This window comes from Antechinus flavipes, chromosome 2 (genome assembly GCF_016432865.1).
Source record: "Antechinus flavipes isolate AdamAnt ecotype Samford, QLD, Australia chromosome 2, AdamAnt_v2, whole genome shotgun sequence".
NCBI classification, from domain to species: Eukaryota; Metazoa; Chordata; class Mammalia; order Dasyuromorphia; family Dasyuridae; genus Antechinus; species Antechinus flavipes.
This window is the reverse complement of record NC_067399.1, coordinates 78761618-78775711: the sequence shown is the minus strand read 5'-3', so window position 1 is coordinate 78775711 and position 14094 is coordinate 78761618. Positions and strand designations below refer to the sequence as shown.

Here is a 14094-nt window from a genome sequence, read left to right as displayed (position 1 = left end):
AGTCAGACAGAGATAGAGGAGAAGAAAAAGAGATGAAGAAGGAAAAGGAAAAAAGCAAAAAAAAAAAAAAAAAGGAAAAGGGGAAAAGGGGGGTGGGTCGGTAAATAAAAGGCCAAACTACAGGCAAAGTCTAGAAAGGAGCTCATTCTGCGTTCAGCTACTGCAACTCTGGAGCTGTTCTTGAGTTAACATACTCTCTCTCTCTCTCTCTCTCTCTCTCTCTCTCTCTCTCTCACACACACACACACACACACACACACACACACACACCTCCCCAGCAGCCCCATTAGTGCATCCATTCCTCGGGGCCCGGGATTCCTCCGAAATGTTTTTCAAAAAAGAGAAAAATAAGCTGTAACCAAGGAGGTTGACGCGCCGGGCTTTCCTTTATATCCTCCCCAAGGTACTGCAAAGGCTGACGGCAGATTCTGGACCCAGGTCGAAATTCCACCTCCTGATTCCCTGAACCTACTCCTATCGAACCTATCGATTCCCATTCCGTGCCCAGGTATTTGCCTGGATTCCCAAGCCTAAGCCAGGTGAGCAGGCTAACAGGCAAGGGATGGGCAGGTAGAGAACGGGAGACAGAGGCAAGCAAGGACGAAAAACTAAGAAACTGGCAGGAGAGCTGCGAGGATAGTGAGCAAACTGCACTGATCTCTCACAAGCCAGAGGGATCTGAGACTGCATAGACTATTCCAAACTTCGAACAGATGAATATTTGGGCTCAAGTTGCCGAGGCTCAGGAGGAGGGATATGGAGCACAGGAGCAGGATGCCCCGGGGCACCTGGCCTGCTCAGAAAGCACCCAGGCAGAGTAGATAACAGACCCGAGGCTTCCACAGAGAGAGAGGAAAACGTCCGACAAAGAAATGGGCAGTGAGAGCCAAGAGAGTCCAGCATCCACGAATCGTGAAGATCTTTGGGATTTTAAAGCAAAGGGAAAGTAGTGTGCCTCGGACTCCCCTAGGTCCAATCCCTCTTTTCATCAATCCTCTCCCTTTAATTAAAACTGCTCTTCTCTCCTCCTCCCCCCCCCCCATTCCCCGGAAGAATGTGTCCAGGGAAGGGTTAAAAATCCTAGTCCCAGCTGACAGTCAGCTGATTGGCCTCTGATTGACAGCTCCGAAAAGTTTCCTTGTTTCTATACTATTATGCTAATCGGGGCTGGTTTTGAGGTCCCTCATTGGTCCGGAGTCGGAGTCAATTTCCCAGCTACGTCAGAACTGCTATAAAACTCAGCAATTGCTTTAAACTCTTCTTGCTGGATGAGGCTTTAAAATATTTTTCATCTTCTAGCCATAGCCTGAGCTGACTTTTTCCCCCCTTTCGGAATTTGGGTTGACTCCCCTCAGCCAGCCCCCTTCCCCTCCCCCCACCCCCAGTAGTTCGCTTTCCTCTTGGCCATCCCCACTGCACCTCTCCCTTGCACTTTGCACTGGGGGGAAGGGGGGAAGAAAAGAAGGAAAGAGAGAGAGAGAGAGACAGAGACAGAGACAGAGAGAGAGAAAGAGAGAGAGAGGCATGAAGTGCTGAGCTCCCCTCTTGCATCCAGCCCCAGAAGCGGCAGCGGCGGCGGCGGCAGCAGCAGCGGCAGCAGCAGCGGCGGCGGCGGCAGCAGCGGCAGCAGCGGCGGCAGCAGCAGCAGCAGCAGCAGAAACAGCGAACGGCGCAGCACGCCCGCCGCCCCCCAGCCCAGCCCCCGCGGCCAGCTGCAAACCCCGAGAGCGAGTCCTCCCTATGCAAAAAGGAGCGAAGAGGTGTGGGAAGGGGGCGGCCCAAAGAGAGCAGCCGCGGCGCTCCGGGACGCATCCCCTGGTGCCGTAGGAAAGCCGAGTCCCGGAGAAGAGAAGGGACAGAGACTGAGACCGAGGCAAAGGCAGAGGGAGACTCGCACACACCCACCCACCTACCCAACCCAGAGGCGCACACACGCAGAGACACAGACCCACAGACCCACACACACACGCGCGCGCACACACACAGAGGCGCGCGGGGGGGAGGGGGGACGCGCTCGGGCGTGAGCGGGGGCCCCGGCCGGCCAGAGGGGGTGGGGAGCGGGGGCTTGCTGCGGGTGGGCCTGTTGGGCGAGGGGAGCGAGAGGCCGAAGCAGATCCTTCCCGGCAAGCTGGCTCACCCGCTGGCGACTCAGCACAGTTCGCTGGCTCCCCTTCTTCAGCCCATCTGGAGGAGCAGCGGCGGCGGCGGCGGCGGCAGAAGGATGGCATCAGAGCTGGCAATGAGCAGCTCCGACCTGCCCACCAGTCCCCTGGCCATGGAATATGTTAATGACTTCGATCTGATGAAGTTTGAAGTGAAAAAGGAGCCGGTGGAGACGGACCGCATCATCAGCCAGTGCGGCCGCCTCATCGCCGGGGGCTCGCTGTCCTCCACGCCGATGAGCACGCCCTGCAGCTCCGTGCCCCCCTCGCCCAGCTTCTCGGCGCCCAGCCCGGGCTCGGGAAGCGACCAGAAGACTCACCTGGAAGACTACTACTGGATGACCGGCTACCCGCAGCAGCTCAATCCGGAGGCGCTGGGCTTCAGCCCCGAGGACGCGGTCGAAGCGCTCATCAGCAGCAGCCACCAGCTCCAGGGCGGCTTCGATGGCTACGCCCGGGGCCAGCCGCTGCCCGGCTCCGGGGGCTCCCTGGGCGCCGAGGAGGTGGGCTCGTCCGCCGCTGCCGTTGTGTCGGCCGTGATCGCGGCAGCCGCGGCGCAGAGCGGAGCGCCACACTACCACCACCATCACCACCACCCCGGGGGCCACCACCACCCGCCGGGCGCCGTGCCCCCCACAGCCTCCGCCGCCTCCGCTGCAGCCGCAGCCGCAGCCGCAGCGGCCGCGGCCGCCGCGGCCGCCTCGGGCCCCGGCTCGTCCAGCTCCAGCTCCAGCTCGTCCAGCTCCAGCTCGTCCGGAGGCGGCGGCAACGGCGGGGGCGGCGGCGGCGGCGGCTCGGCTGCGGGGGCCGGCGCCTTGCACCCTCACTCGCACCCGCACCCGCACCCGCACAGCAGCCTGCACTTCGACGACCGCTTCTCCGACGAGCAGCTGGTCACCATGTCAGTGCGGGAGCTCAACCGACAGCTCCGGGGGGTCAGCAAGGAGGAGGTGATCCGGCTGAAACAGAAGAGGAGGACCCTTAAAAACAGAGGCTATGCCCAGTCGTGCCGCTTCAAGAGGGTCCAGCAGAGGCACGTCCTGGAGTCCGAGAAGAATCAACTCCTGCAGCAAGTTGAGCACCTCAAACAGGAGATCTCCAGGCTGGTCCGGGAGCGGGACGCCTACAAAGAGAAATACGAGAAATTGGTCAGCAGTGGCTTCCGAGAAAACGGCTCGAGCAGCGACAACCCGTCGTCTCCAGAGTTTTTCATGTGAGTTTTACACTCAAATTCAAGCTTGCCACCCTAATCAGTTCTCCATGTGAATGAGGTCTGGGCTTGGGGCTTGCTAGTCCAAGAACCGAGCTTGCCACCACCCAATTGTTTTTTTTTTTTCTTTCTTTCTTTCTTTTTCTTTTTCTCTTTCTTTTTCTTTCTTTCTTTCTTTTTCTTTTTCTTTTTTTTTTTAAAGCAACACTCACAAACCCAACATACAAAGTCCTTCCCTGAGTTTTGTGGTCGCAGTTGTTTGTTTTTGGTGGGGGAGGGAATGGGGCTGGCTCACTTAATTGCCAACCTTAAATTCTCCATGACTTGCTTGCTATTTTTTAACCTCCCCCCCCCAACACTTGCTCAATGTTCAAACATCCCAACTGAGTTCTTCATGTGAAGCATGGCTCACCTTTGAAACCTGCCGTCATTCACTTTTTTTTTTCTTTTAATTTTTCAGTTCCTGAGCTAGTGTTTCTGGGTTTGTTGTTGTTTTGTACTTTTAAAAAAGCATTTATTTGGGGGAACTTGCTGTGTTGCCTCCATTCATCTTCCACCCACCACCAACCCACCTCCACCCCACCGGAAAAAAAAAAGAAAAGAAAAAAAATCAAAGTTTTCTTTCTTTTTTTCCCTCCCCTCCCATCTTAAGTTCTTCATGTGAGATTGAGTTTGCGGAAATGTGAAGTTGTAGACTTGCAGCTTGCTGAATCCCATCGGTTTTTAGCGTTGTTATGCTAAACTAGAGAAACCAATCCCGATCAACCTGCCAAAAATTCAAGCCTGCATCAATCAGCCTGCCTTCCTTCCGGGTGTGTACATGTGAGTTTGGGCCTTAGCCTGCCAAACTGGAGACTTTTAGTTTGCCATTAGAAACTCATTCTCATCTCATGCATTATGCTTGCAACTTTGTCTTAGCAACAATGAACTGTTAACTGTTTCAAAAGACTTTATGAAAAAAAAGAGACGTTATATTAATAAAAAACCTGCATGCTGGACATGTATGGTATAATTATTTTTCTTTTTTTTTCTTTTTGTTTTTTGTTTGTTTGTTTTTTTTTTTTTTGGCTTGGAAATGGACTTGGAGACTATTATGGCATGGCATCCATACTTCTGTTTATTGCCTCATCACTTTTTGAATTGAGAAAGCAAAAAAAAAAAAAAAAAAAAAAAAAAAAAAAAAAAGCAACCCTAGACCCTCCTTCCCATGAAAGTTTGCATCTGCTCTAAAACTGCTTTGAGTTCCTCAAACTTCAGACTTCCACTTAAATGCACTGAAGGCATTCCCTGTCAAAGATGCCTGAATGGATTCATAATTTAATGTGGCAAAAATTAAAGAACTTTTCATGGTGTTTAAGAGCAACAACCCAGTTTGGGAACTAAAATTGTGCTGTTGCCTAAAAGCAGTCTAAAATTTATTTTTAAAAAAATAAAATCTGCCCCATTTTTCCCCTTTTGGTCATTGTCAAATATGGAATGCTATGGGTTCCTGGTATATAATTTAATTCTAGTTTTTATAATCTGTTAGCCCAGTTAAAATGTATGCTACAGATAAAGGAATGTTATAGATAAATTTGAAAGAGTTAGGTCTGTTTTAGCTGTAGATTTTTTAAAAGATTGATGCACTAAATTGTTTACTGTTGTGATGTAAAGGGGGGGGTTAGAAGTTTGCAAGGGGACTGTTTAAAAAGTAGCTTATCCAGCATGTGCTTGCAACTTAAACATAAGTTGGGTATATGTAGTCCTTGCTATACCATTGACTGTATTTGAGAACCAAAGTATTAAAAGGGGGAGCACCCCATTTATATCTGTAGGGGGTATTTTACATTCAAAATGTATGTGTTTTTTTTTCAAAATGAAAAGTATTGGGGACTGAATTGCACTAAGATATAACCTGCAAGCATATAATACAAAAATTGCAAAACTGTCTAGAACGCTAATAAAATTTATGCAGTTATAAAAGATGGCATTACTGCACAGTTTTATGATGATGCAGATTTTTTTACAGTTGTATTGTGGTGCAGAACTGGATTTTCTGTAACTTCAAAAAACAAACAAATCCACAGTTTTAAAGGCAATAATCAGTGAATGTTATTTTCAGGGACTGACATCCTGTCTTTTAAAAAAAAAAATGGAAAGTAAACCTTACCACAATAAATTTAAAAAAATCTTGTCAGTTATTTTTCTTTGACATTTTGCTGTGCAAAATTGTTTTATATCTTGAGTTACTCAACTAACCACGTGTGATGTTCCTCTGTGCTTTTTCTTTCATTTTCAACTCTGGTTATATCAAAAGAAAGAATAATCTACAATAATAAACTGCAATTTTGGATTCTGCACTCAAGTTTCTTAGTGTATAGTTTAACTGGGCAAAGCCATCCCCACCCCTACTCCCAATCCCTATCCCAAGAAGGACCTTAAAGCAAACTTTCCTTCAGCCAAGAGTTAATACAAGAATTGGAGAAAAAGAATTCAGGCTAAAGTCGAGATTGTAGTGAGATGTTGGTACCCCCTTAGGAATCGGTGATATTTAACAGAGGTCAGAATCTTGACCTCTCCGGGGATTAGTTCGAACTTCTCTGTTTGGAAATGACTAAGGCCATAGAGGTCGTCCCTCTCTTGTCATCGCTCCATAGGAGAGACAGGACAGAGAGAGGAGTTTGCTGTCATACTGACCCTTTTTCCATTTTGATCAATTGTTTGATCACCTTTCAAATAAGAAATGGCAGCCAGTGGAAGGCCAGGTGTTTAGGGGTAAAGTGTCCACTTCACATGAAAGATAAACAGTTTTTGGTGTGTGACTGGTGATGGGTCTCCCTTTTACTACCCTTCCTAAATACCAAAGGTTTCTTGTTAGAGGTCTGAGATTTACTATAGATTTCTAAAGCAAAAACATTTTTTCCCACCACCTTTAATTTTATTTACCCTTAAAAAAAAAAAAAAAAAAGTTGTGAATGACACAATCCCAAGCAGATCTTTCTCAAACTATACTGAGAAATAAAGTAGAGTTGGGGGGGGGGGGAGGGGAGGGGAGGTGTGGTTTAGAGAGGGTGTTTATCTACCCAAGCAGGGAGTGGTGATTTTATATTATTGAGAGATGACCAAAATGGGGAGTAGACAGTGAATGCCTTCACTGGATAAGCATTGGATTTTTGATTTATTTAAATTTGCCCAAATAGTGTGTGTTCAGACCGACTAGAACATTTTTCCCTTTTTTTCCAATCTCGTGCTCCCTCTCAGAGAGAGGTCACCTGAACATTGACCTATTTTGAATGAAACAAATTCATGTAACTGTTTCCCAAAAGCATTCGATTGGACTCTTTGTAAACTTCCCCCAAAGCCCTAATAGAGTAGAAGACAAAAACAGTACTGTTTAGAAAACACAGGCCCACATGAGTTTTCTGAAAGAGAAGATAATATTGCTACTGCAAATGGAGAAGGACTTATTTAAAAGATAACAGGTTGTCCTCTCTGAATCAAGTTCTGATCCCTTTATTACCACCACCACCCCCTTTCCTTTACCCTGTCTCCTCAACATTATAAGGCAGTTAAGTGTGCCCTCTGGCATCTGACCTTTTATCTTACCGCACATTGGATAGTGGTGCCAGAATTATAGTCAAGTTAATTGATGCTTATTTTTAGTTAATATACAATCTTAATGGCAAACTTACTTTCATTGGGTAATCATGAAGGGAGTAACTTATCTAAATGCTTTGAAGGTTTTCTCTCTACCACCCTGTGTTTAGTTTTCATTTAAGGGTTGGGGGTTCATGCTCTCTGGAAGTAGCCTTCGAAAACACCTCCACAGTTGGGGCATTAGTGAATTTATGGAAAAGAAACCTTTATGATAGAAAAGTATTCAAGAAACAGGTATTATAATGAATACCTAACAGCATTTTTATTGGGGAGAAATATATTTCTCAAATGACTTAAACATTCTATTCTAAATCTCTATAGCAATTTAATAGAATAAATAGTTTAAAACAAGACCTGGCCATGTATTATGTATATGCTAAATAAGAGGTAATAGAAAAACGGGATGAGAATATGATTTTGTTTTCAATATCTGATAGGAAAACCAATTCAAAATAAAACCCAGCAAGGAATCTTTTGAGAGACTTTGTCGTATAGTATGTAATACATTAATTTTAGAAAAGAACTGGGTATTCAGTCTAATTGATGTGTTTTACAAATAAGTCTTTATCTCAAAAAAAAAAGAAAAAATATATATTCATAAAAGCATAGTTTTTCCCTTAGGCTGTGCTTGAATCTTTGTGTAAAATAGTGTTAACATTCCTTTCATTCCAACTCCCGAGTGAGCTACCAGAAAGTTTGAGCCATCAGGAGGACCCAACACATACGGAAATTCTTGGCCGTGTCTATATTCAAAATGTGTCCTTATAAAACAATTAACATGAGCGTTAGGCAGTGAAAAATCATTTACGTACTGGAAAAACAGGCGTGAATGGTCTTCGTAGGACAGCCTCTTGATTCAGTCTTCATCAGAGTTTAGCTTCATTTTAGGCAATTTGGCTTGTCAGAAAAGGGGAATAACCTCCACATAGTTTATTGATGCCCGGATTCTGCAAAAGTCTCAGACTCTGCCTTTACTAACTACAAGATAGAGGATGCCAGTGACTTCCTTCTGTTTTAAGACAAGGGGAAATGGGAAAGTGCCTGTGTTTTTTTGGTTTTTGTATTTTTTTTTCTGACTACAACTATGAGGAGCATTTATTTTATTTTTATTATTTGCATAAATATCTTTAAAAACTAAGCAAGTTTTCCTTGTATAAAGAAAGTCTTACCAAATAGTATATAGTAGCAAGAATATTGCTCTGAAATAATTCACAACTCTAATTAGGTTTTTCTGGCCAAGACTTCTAATTGAGGGATAAAAAAAGTATCAGAACTTCCCCAAACAAATGATTGTCTTGTTCAGTCCAGAAATGAGTATATTGGTGCAAGACCTCAAAATGAATAGCCCTCCCCTTCTCTTTGGACTTAACCAGTGCTGCATTTCTATTGATATAAATAGCTGGGAGTGAAAAATACATGAATGATAGCAGTGACAAATTTTCAGTTTAAGTGTATTTTATGAGTCTTTCCCCTTCTTCTGTTAGCCCGAATTTGTGTATATACATATATATCCCCTTTCCTCAGCATTTCCCACCTCTTTATTATAGTTCTTTTCATTCAAAATTTATTCTTAATTTTATCTATCATTTAACTCAAAGAGAGATTGGACTTGCTGATTTGAGTGAGAAAATGACACATATCAGACTCATTTGTCCAAATGCTATATCCATGTGGGTACCTTTTAGACCTGCGCCGCCACCCCAAAAGGAAACAGTCTATATTTATGTCTAAGCTCCTGATATTAACTTTCTGATCTTGCTACTTCAACACCTGTTTACTTTTGTAATTCATTTAAAAAAAAGAAGCCCAATTTTTTTTTTAATCATGAGGCATTTGGTAGTCCTAACCCAACATTTAAAACTTAACTGTTCAAATGTTAGTTGAATTCAATAGAAAGTAAATAGAACCATGTTGGTAATAACCATCCCAAATGTGACAGATTACCTTCCAATTGACTGTGGCCTGTCCATTCTGAGTATTTCTTATCCAAAAATCTACAGCTGCAGAATCAAGTGGGTAGATTCAAGAAAGATACCAGGATGTTTCAAAAGCATTTTTTAAGCAGACAAATTCAATTTAATAGTCATTTTAACATGAAAATGCAGGCAGCTTATCTATCTTCCTCTTATAATATGTCAGAAAATATATTTTAAAAGCCTGTACACAGAATAGCATTTTCAATTTTGGTTCTTTTGGAATAAGTAAGATGGAATTATAGGGCACACAACTTCCCTTCAAAAAAACAAAATAAAACATTTTTTTTTTTTTTTGGTGGTTAGACTTAGCTTTCATTTAATTCTATGCCATGAAACAGGAAAAGGGTGGTACCATTGTTCGCATTAAACATAGAATAAAAATCCATGTCGTGTTGCCTATTTACATGTCTGTGGACTAGAAGCTTTTTTACAACTTATTTTCTCTTCCTCCAAAATGATTATTGTCACTTTTAGCTTTTCCTCAGGATCTCAAGTGAACAATTTGGGTCCCATGTCCTCTCCATGGTTAAGATGTTTAGAAAGAAAATAGTATAATTTGCCTTCACGCTTTTTCCTTACTCTAAAATCAAAGACATTGAGCCCTAAGTAGTGAAAAATGAGGGACTCTAGAGAGGCTGAAGGCTGTAGGTTCCAGATATGGGATTCACACTAGGTCTTAGTGAGGTTGGAGGCTGTAGGCCACAGGAGAATTATCTGGGCTCTGGAGAGGTGGAAAGCTGTGGACTCCAGGGATACACAGAATTCTAGGAGGTTTAAGAAAACTGAAAATCCAAAGAAATCACTCAGGTTTGAGTTGGAGAAGCATTCTAATAAGACACATTCTGACCCTGTTACTGTTTGATTTTATATTTAAATCTCCCAAACCTAGAGATCATACATCCCCAGAAAATGGGAATTCACTGGAAGAACCACTCCACCCAAGAAGCTGAACAAACCCAGCTCTGTGCAGTGTTTCTTTCCAGCGGGGGTAGAAGATGGGGTGAGACAATCCCAGTCTCCCAGCCTGTCTCATGATTGTTGTGGCATAAAGAATTACAGTCCAGCAAAAATGTGTGAGCATCCCTACCCTTTAGAGAGAAACAAAACCCAACCCAACAGATCAAATTGCTGTGCACGGAGGCGGAGCAGAGATCAGGGAGCAGGGCCCTGCTCTGGATCTGATGTGGTCTATCCTCAATCGGGAGCAAGGGCTTCCAAGTGAGGGAAGAAGGAAAGGAAAAGGAGGGAAGGGACTCAAAGATTGGGGAGCAAGCTTCCAAAGATCCCAGTTAGCAATGACCTCAATTTGCAGCCTCACTTCCACCTGCTTCTTTGACAGGATCTGGCCATACTATTCACATCTGCCAGTTATTAGCAAACTTCTTGAAGCCTCATCTTTTATAATGTTCTTAAGTCAGACCGGCAGTTACACACACACACACACACACACACACACACACACACACACACACACACACAAAATCCTTCTACCATTGTTACAAAATTCTAAGGAGTGACCTGTTTCTCACATAATCCAGAGACTCCCCCAAAATGCTTAATTTTTAATCTGCAAATACACCATGTTGTATTATACATTTTTATTGTGATCATATTTCATAACAGCTTGACTTGTTATACCAATATTTTTATCTCTATCAAAATAGTTTTACAGCAATGGAAAGTCTGGTTATGGGGTTGGATTTTTTTTTTGGTCATTTTTTTATTTTTTATTTTTTAAAATCATCTGTGTTCTCCATATGCCTGGGCAATGGAACAAAGTTAGAATAAAAAAGATCAAAACAGCCCACCACAATAATAAGATCTTTAAAGAAAGCAAAATTATACCCTCACATTTGAAAAACTGTATATTCAAAGTCTTGAGGCTAGATACTTAAAAAATCCTTTTTTTACACATAGGTTGTGATTTCCAGGCAATATTTATACAATTACTTACATGAAATCATGGAAGTTTATCTCTAGGCCTTTGCCCTATATACTACTAGTTTGTTTTTGTTGTTTTTTTTTCTTTCTCTCTCTCTCTCTTTTTTTTTTTTAATAAAAACATCCCTATAATCAGTACTTTGGATTGCAAAATTGCATTCTTTCCTTGACCACAGATTCATTCTAGATCTTTAGTTATGATTTGAAAGGCTCATTAATTCTTGGGAGGGGGGTGCTGAGGAGGTTTGGGGAGAGGACGTAGGAGAGAGGAAATGGCTTTCCTATATTTCCCCCAGGACCAATGCAAAGGCCTAATGAAGTCCTGGATATGAGCACTGTATCCAGTGCATCCCGAGTGCTCCGAGTTTTCCGCTCTTGGCCAGTATTCTGATCATCAGTCTTACCTCTTTCCAACTTAATACTCAAACTCATCACTTGTCTTGATAGTTTCCCCTGAGGGTAGCAAAAGGCAGGGGACAGGAAGGAGAACTTTGAAAAGAGGAGAGGAAAAGATGAGAGTAGCATTCACTGAATTTGGGTTTATTGTGGATCCTCCCAGGTTTGCCTTAGAATCTTAAACCAAAAAATAAGGATCTGGATTTAACATTCCTATTTAACTACAACCCAAATTTGCTTTAGTTTGTCCCAATTCACTGCCAAAGAACATCATGTTTTTTCTTTGAAAATTAAAGGAAAACCAGAAAGTTGTAAAACTTTCAGAATCTAGCACAGAATAAAAGATAGGTGCACCTGATGTTGAATGGCAGGGAAGGGTGAAGAGGCACAATTAGGGACCCCAAGAGAAATGGGAAAATGTCACCAACCAGAACTATTTTTATGATCCCAACTCATCATCAGATGTTCATTCTAGGATCATTGCTATGAAATCTTTATGCACAACAGAAGATCTTTTTTGTGCGGTAACTGACAATTCTCGGATATAGGCTAATACCCCCAGAAATTGCCCACATATCAGATACCAGAGCGACAGAAACCAATCTAAACAGCCTCTTATTTTGCTATCATAAAAATTATTTCCTTTTTTATCTTACTTGACGCATGTTTTCTGTACACCCAGGATGAGTGCCTCCAATCCTGACTGTGGCTTTAGGGAAGTTTTAGGGAATTTGGAGTTTACCTATTCTAGCTGGGCTGTGCAGCTCAGATATCACAGTCCAAGTATTCTAATCTTTGCCCACAAAGCTAAACTATTTCCTTGCCTTCTTAAAAGGGCTTTTTTGTCATAGGAAGAAGATTCCACACCCAAATACAATAGTATATGGAGAACATGCCAAAAGATGATCAAACTCTCGTCCATATAGTTCAAAATTTTATAAAGGTAGGAGCTTAGTGAACAGAGACTTTTTATAGATGGGTAAACTTAACACATAGAAAGAGGCAAGAGGCTCTCCCAATCATAGCTATGTAGCTGCTGAACCAAGTCTAGATTGAATGCTATCTCATCTCATCACAAAATCTAATTTTTATTTTTTCTTTCCAGAATACTTTACTTGGTTTCTAAGGTAGTAAGGAGGCAGAGCTGGGCATAGGCTGAAGTAGACCAAGGGTCCCTGATGCCAAAAGAAGGAAAGGCAAAAAAAAGGAAAGGGAATTTCTGCCCCTCCCTCAATTAGACCCTCCTACCATCTGTGAAGATTACTCTCTTCTCTAGCTTCATTTTTGTCTTTCTCTGCATATCACAGTTATTTGTACATGCAGGCAGCTCAGAAACATCCTCTATTTTGAGTAAAAGATGTAGTCCAAGCCTTAGATTAGCAGAATCCAAAGTGCTTCAGAGAGAGCTATAAGTTTCTAAATACATGACATGGCCCCAGCCTCAGTACTTTCCCAATACAGAGTTCCAGAGGCAGATAGTACCCTTAATGATTATCCTTCCTGCTCCCCATTCCTGCTACCACTCCCCAGTTTCAGGGCTACCACTTACTTCCTGCATTGATCACCAAGGCAAGCCTCTTCATCCTTAGAAGAGAGATTTGACCCCAACTCTCAGTGCTCCCAGTTCGGGGCTTTCTCACCAGATTCCCTATGCATTCTAACCTCTTCCCACCTACCTGCCACTATGTGTCTTTGGATCAAAGGTTAGGATGGCCAGCTTCCCTTTAGTCAGGGCAAATCCTTAAATGCAAAAAGAAAAAATGGGAGCTTTGGTCTGGCTGGTGTGGGTAGGGATGGGGGAGCAGAGGAAATAAAGGCTAGCTTTGCTTACAAAGAATTCAAGGCTAGCCCATGTCTAACAATTAATGTCAGCTACAGCTTGCTCTGGTCTTTAAACCCCTTGTCTTCAACCATATTCCTTCTAATTCTACCTTCCAATGCCACATGTTAGGTGTCCCTAATTATACTCCATTGCCTGGGGTACCTATCAGCCTATTTTGGATCTGCTATTCTGTTATCAGCATATATTTATCACTTATTATTATGACTTCATTCAAAGCAGAATAGTCAGAAAATTGAAAATCTCAGAGATTTACAAGTTGGACCAAATGGTTTCTTAAGATTCCTTCCACATTTAAATCCACGATCTTATTAAGCAGACTATAACATCCTAGAAAATTGGCTGGGTGCCTCTCTGAGTTCGAACAGAAGAGGCATAAGTGGAAAAAAGTGGGCCAAGATTTGATATCTAAGACTGTCTTTGGGCTGGGGTGTATTTTTTAACCATTTCAAGTAATTTGTTTGGTTTTCAAATAAAATCTTTCTCCTTTCTTTTTTATCTCCCTTAAGATGCAGACCCTGAGTTCAGAAAAGAAAGCGAGAAAGAGAAAAAAAAAAAAAAAAAAAACAAACTACAGGTTTGAGAAAGCTTTAGGAAAAGATTTCCTAAGTACATTTACATTTTTGTGTGGTCTAACCTTATGGCCTTAATGAAATAAAACAGGTCAAAAGAAACTCTACTGAGAATCAGGTAGCACATTACTTCCTATCCCTAATGTACTTCCTCTACCTCTTTTTTTTTTAAAAGAAAAAGACCCAGTAATCTAAAAGTTTGGACTCCAAATGGACTATGATTTCAGAGACAAGATTCTAGCATCTTCTGTTCTTTTAAGGGATCAGCATTTTTTCCAGAGGGAGTGGGAAGTATCTTTGGACCCTCTGAATCTGTTTAAAACAGAAGGCCTTACTAATGTCAAGATAAACACATTGAAGC

General features: G+C 42.7%; 1 protein-coding gene across 1 annotated transcript; it reads left to right on the top strand.

The window, feature by feature from the left end:
* The first annotated feature begins 270 nt into the window (after window positions 1-270).
* On the top strand, window positions 271-5711 carry MAF (MAF bZIP transcription factor). The gene has a single exon (XM_051975107.1). The coding sequence runs from the start codon at window positions 2222-2224 to the stop codon at window positions 3377-3379; it is 1158 nt and encodes a 385-aa protein (XP_051831067.1). The 5' UTR covers window positions 271-2221; the 3' UTR covers window positions 3380-5711.
* Window positions 5712-14094: the final 8383 nt, after the last annotated feature.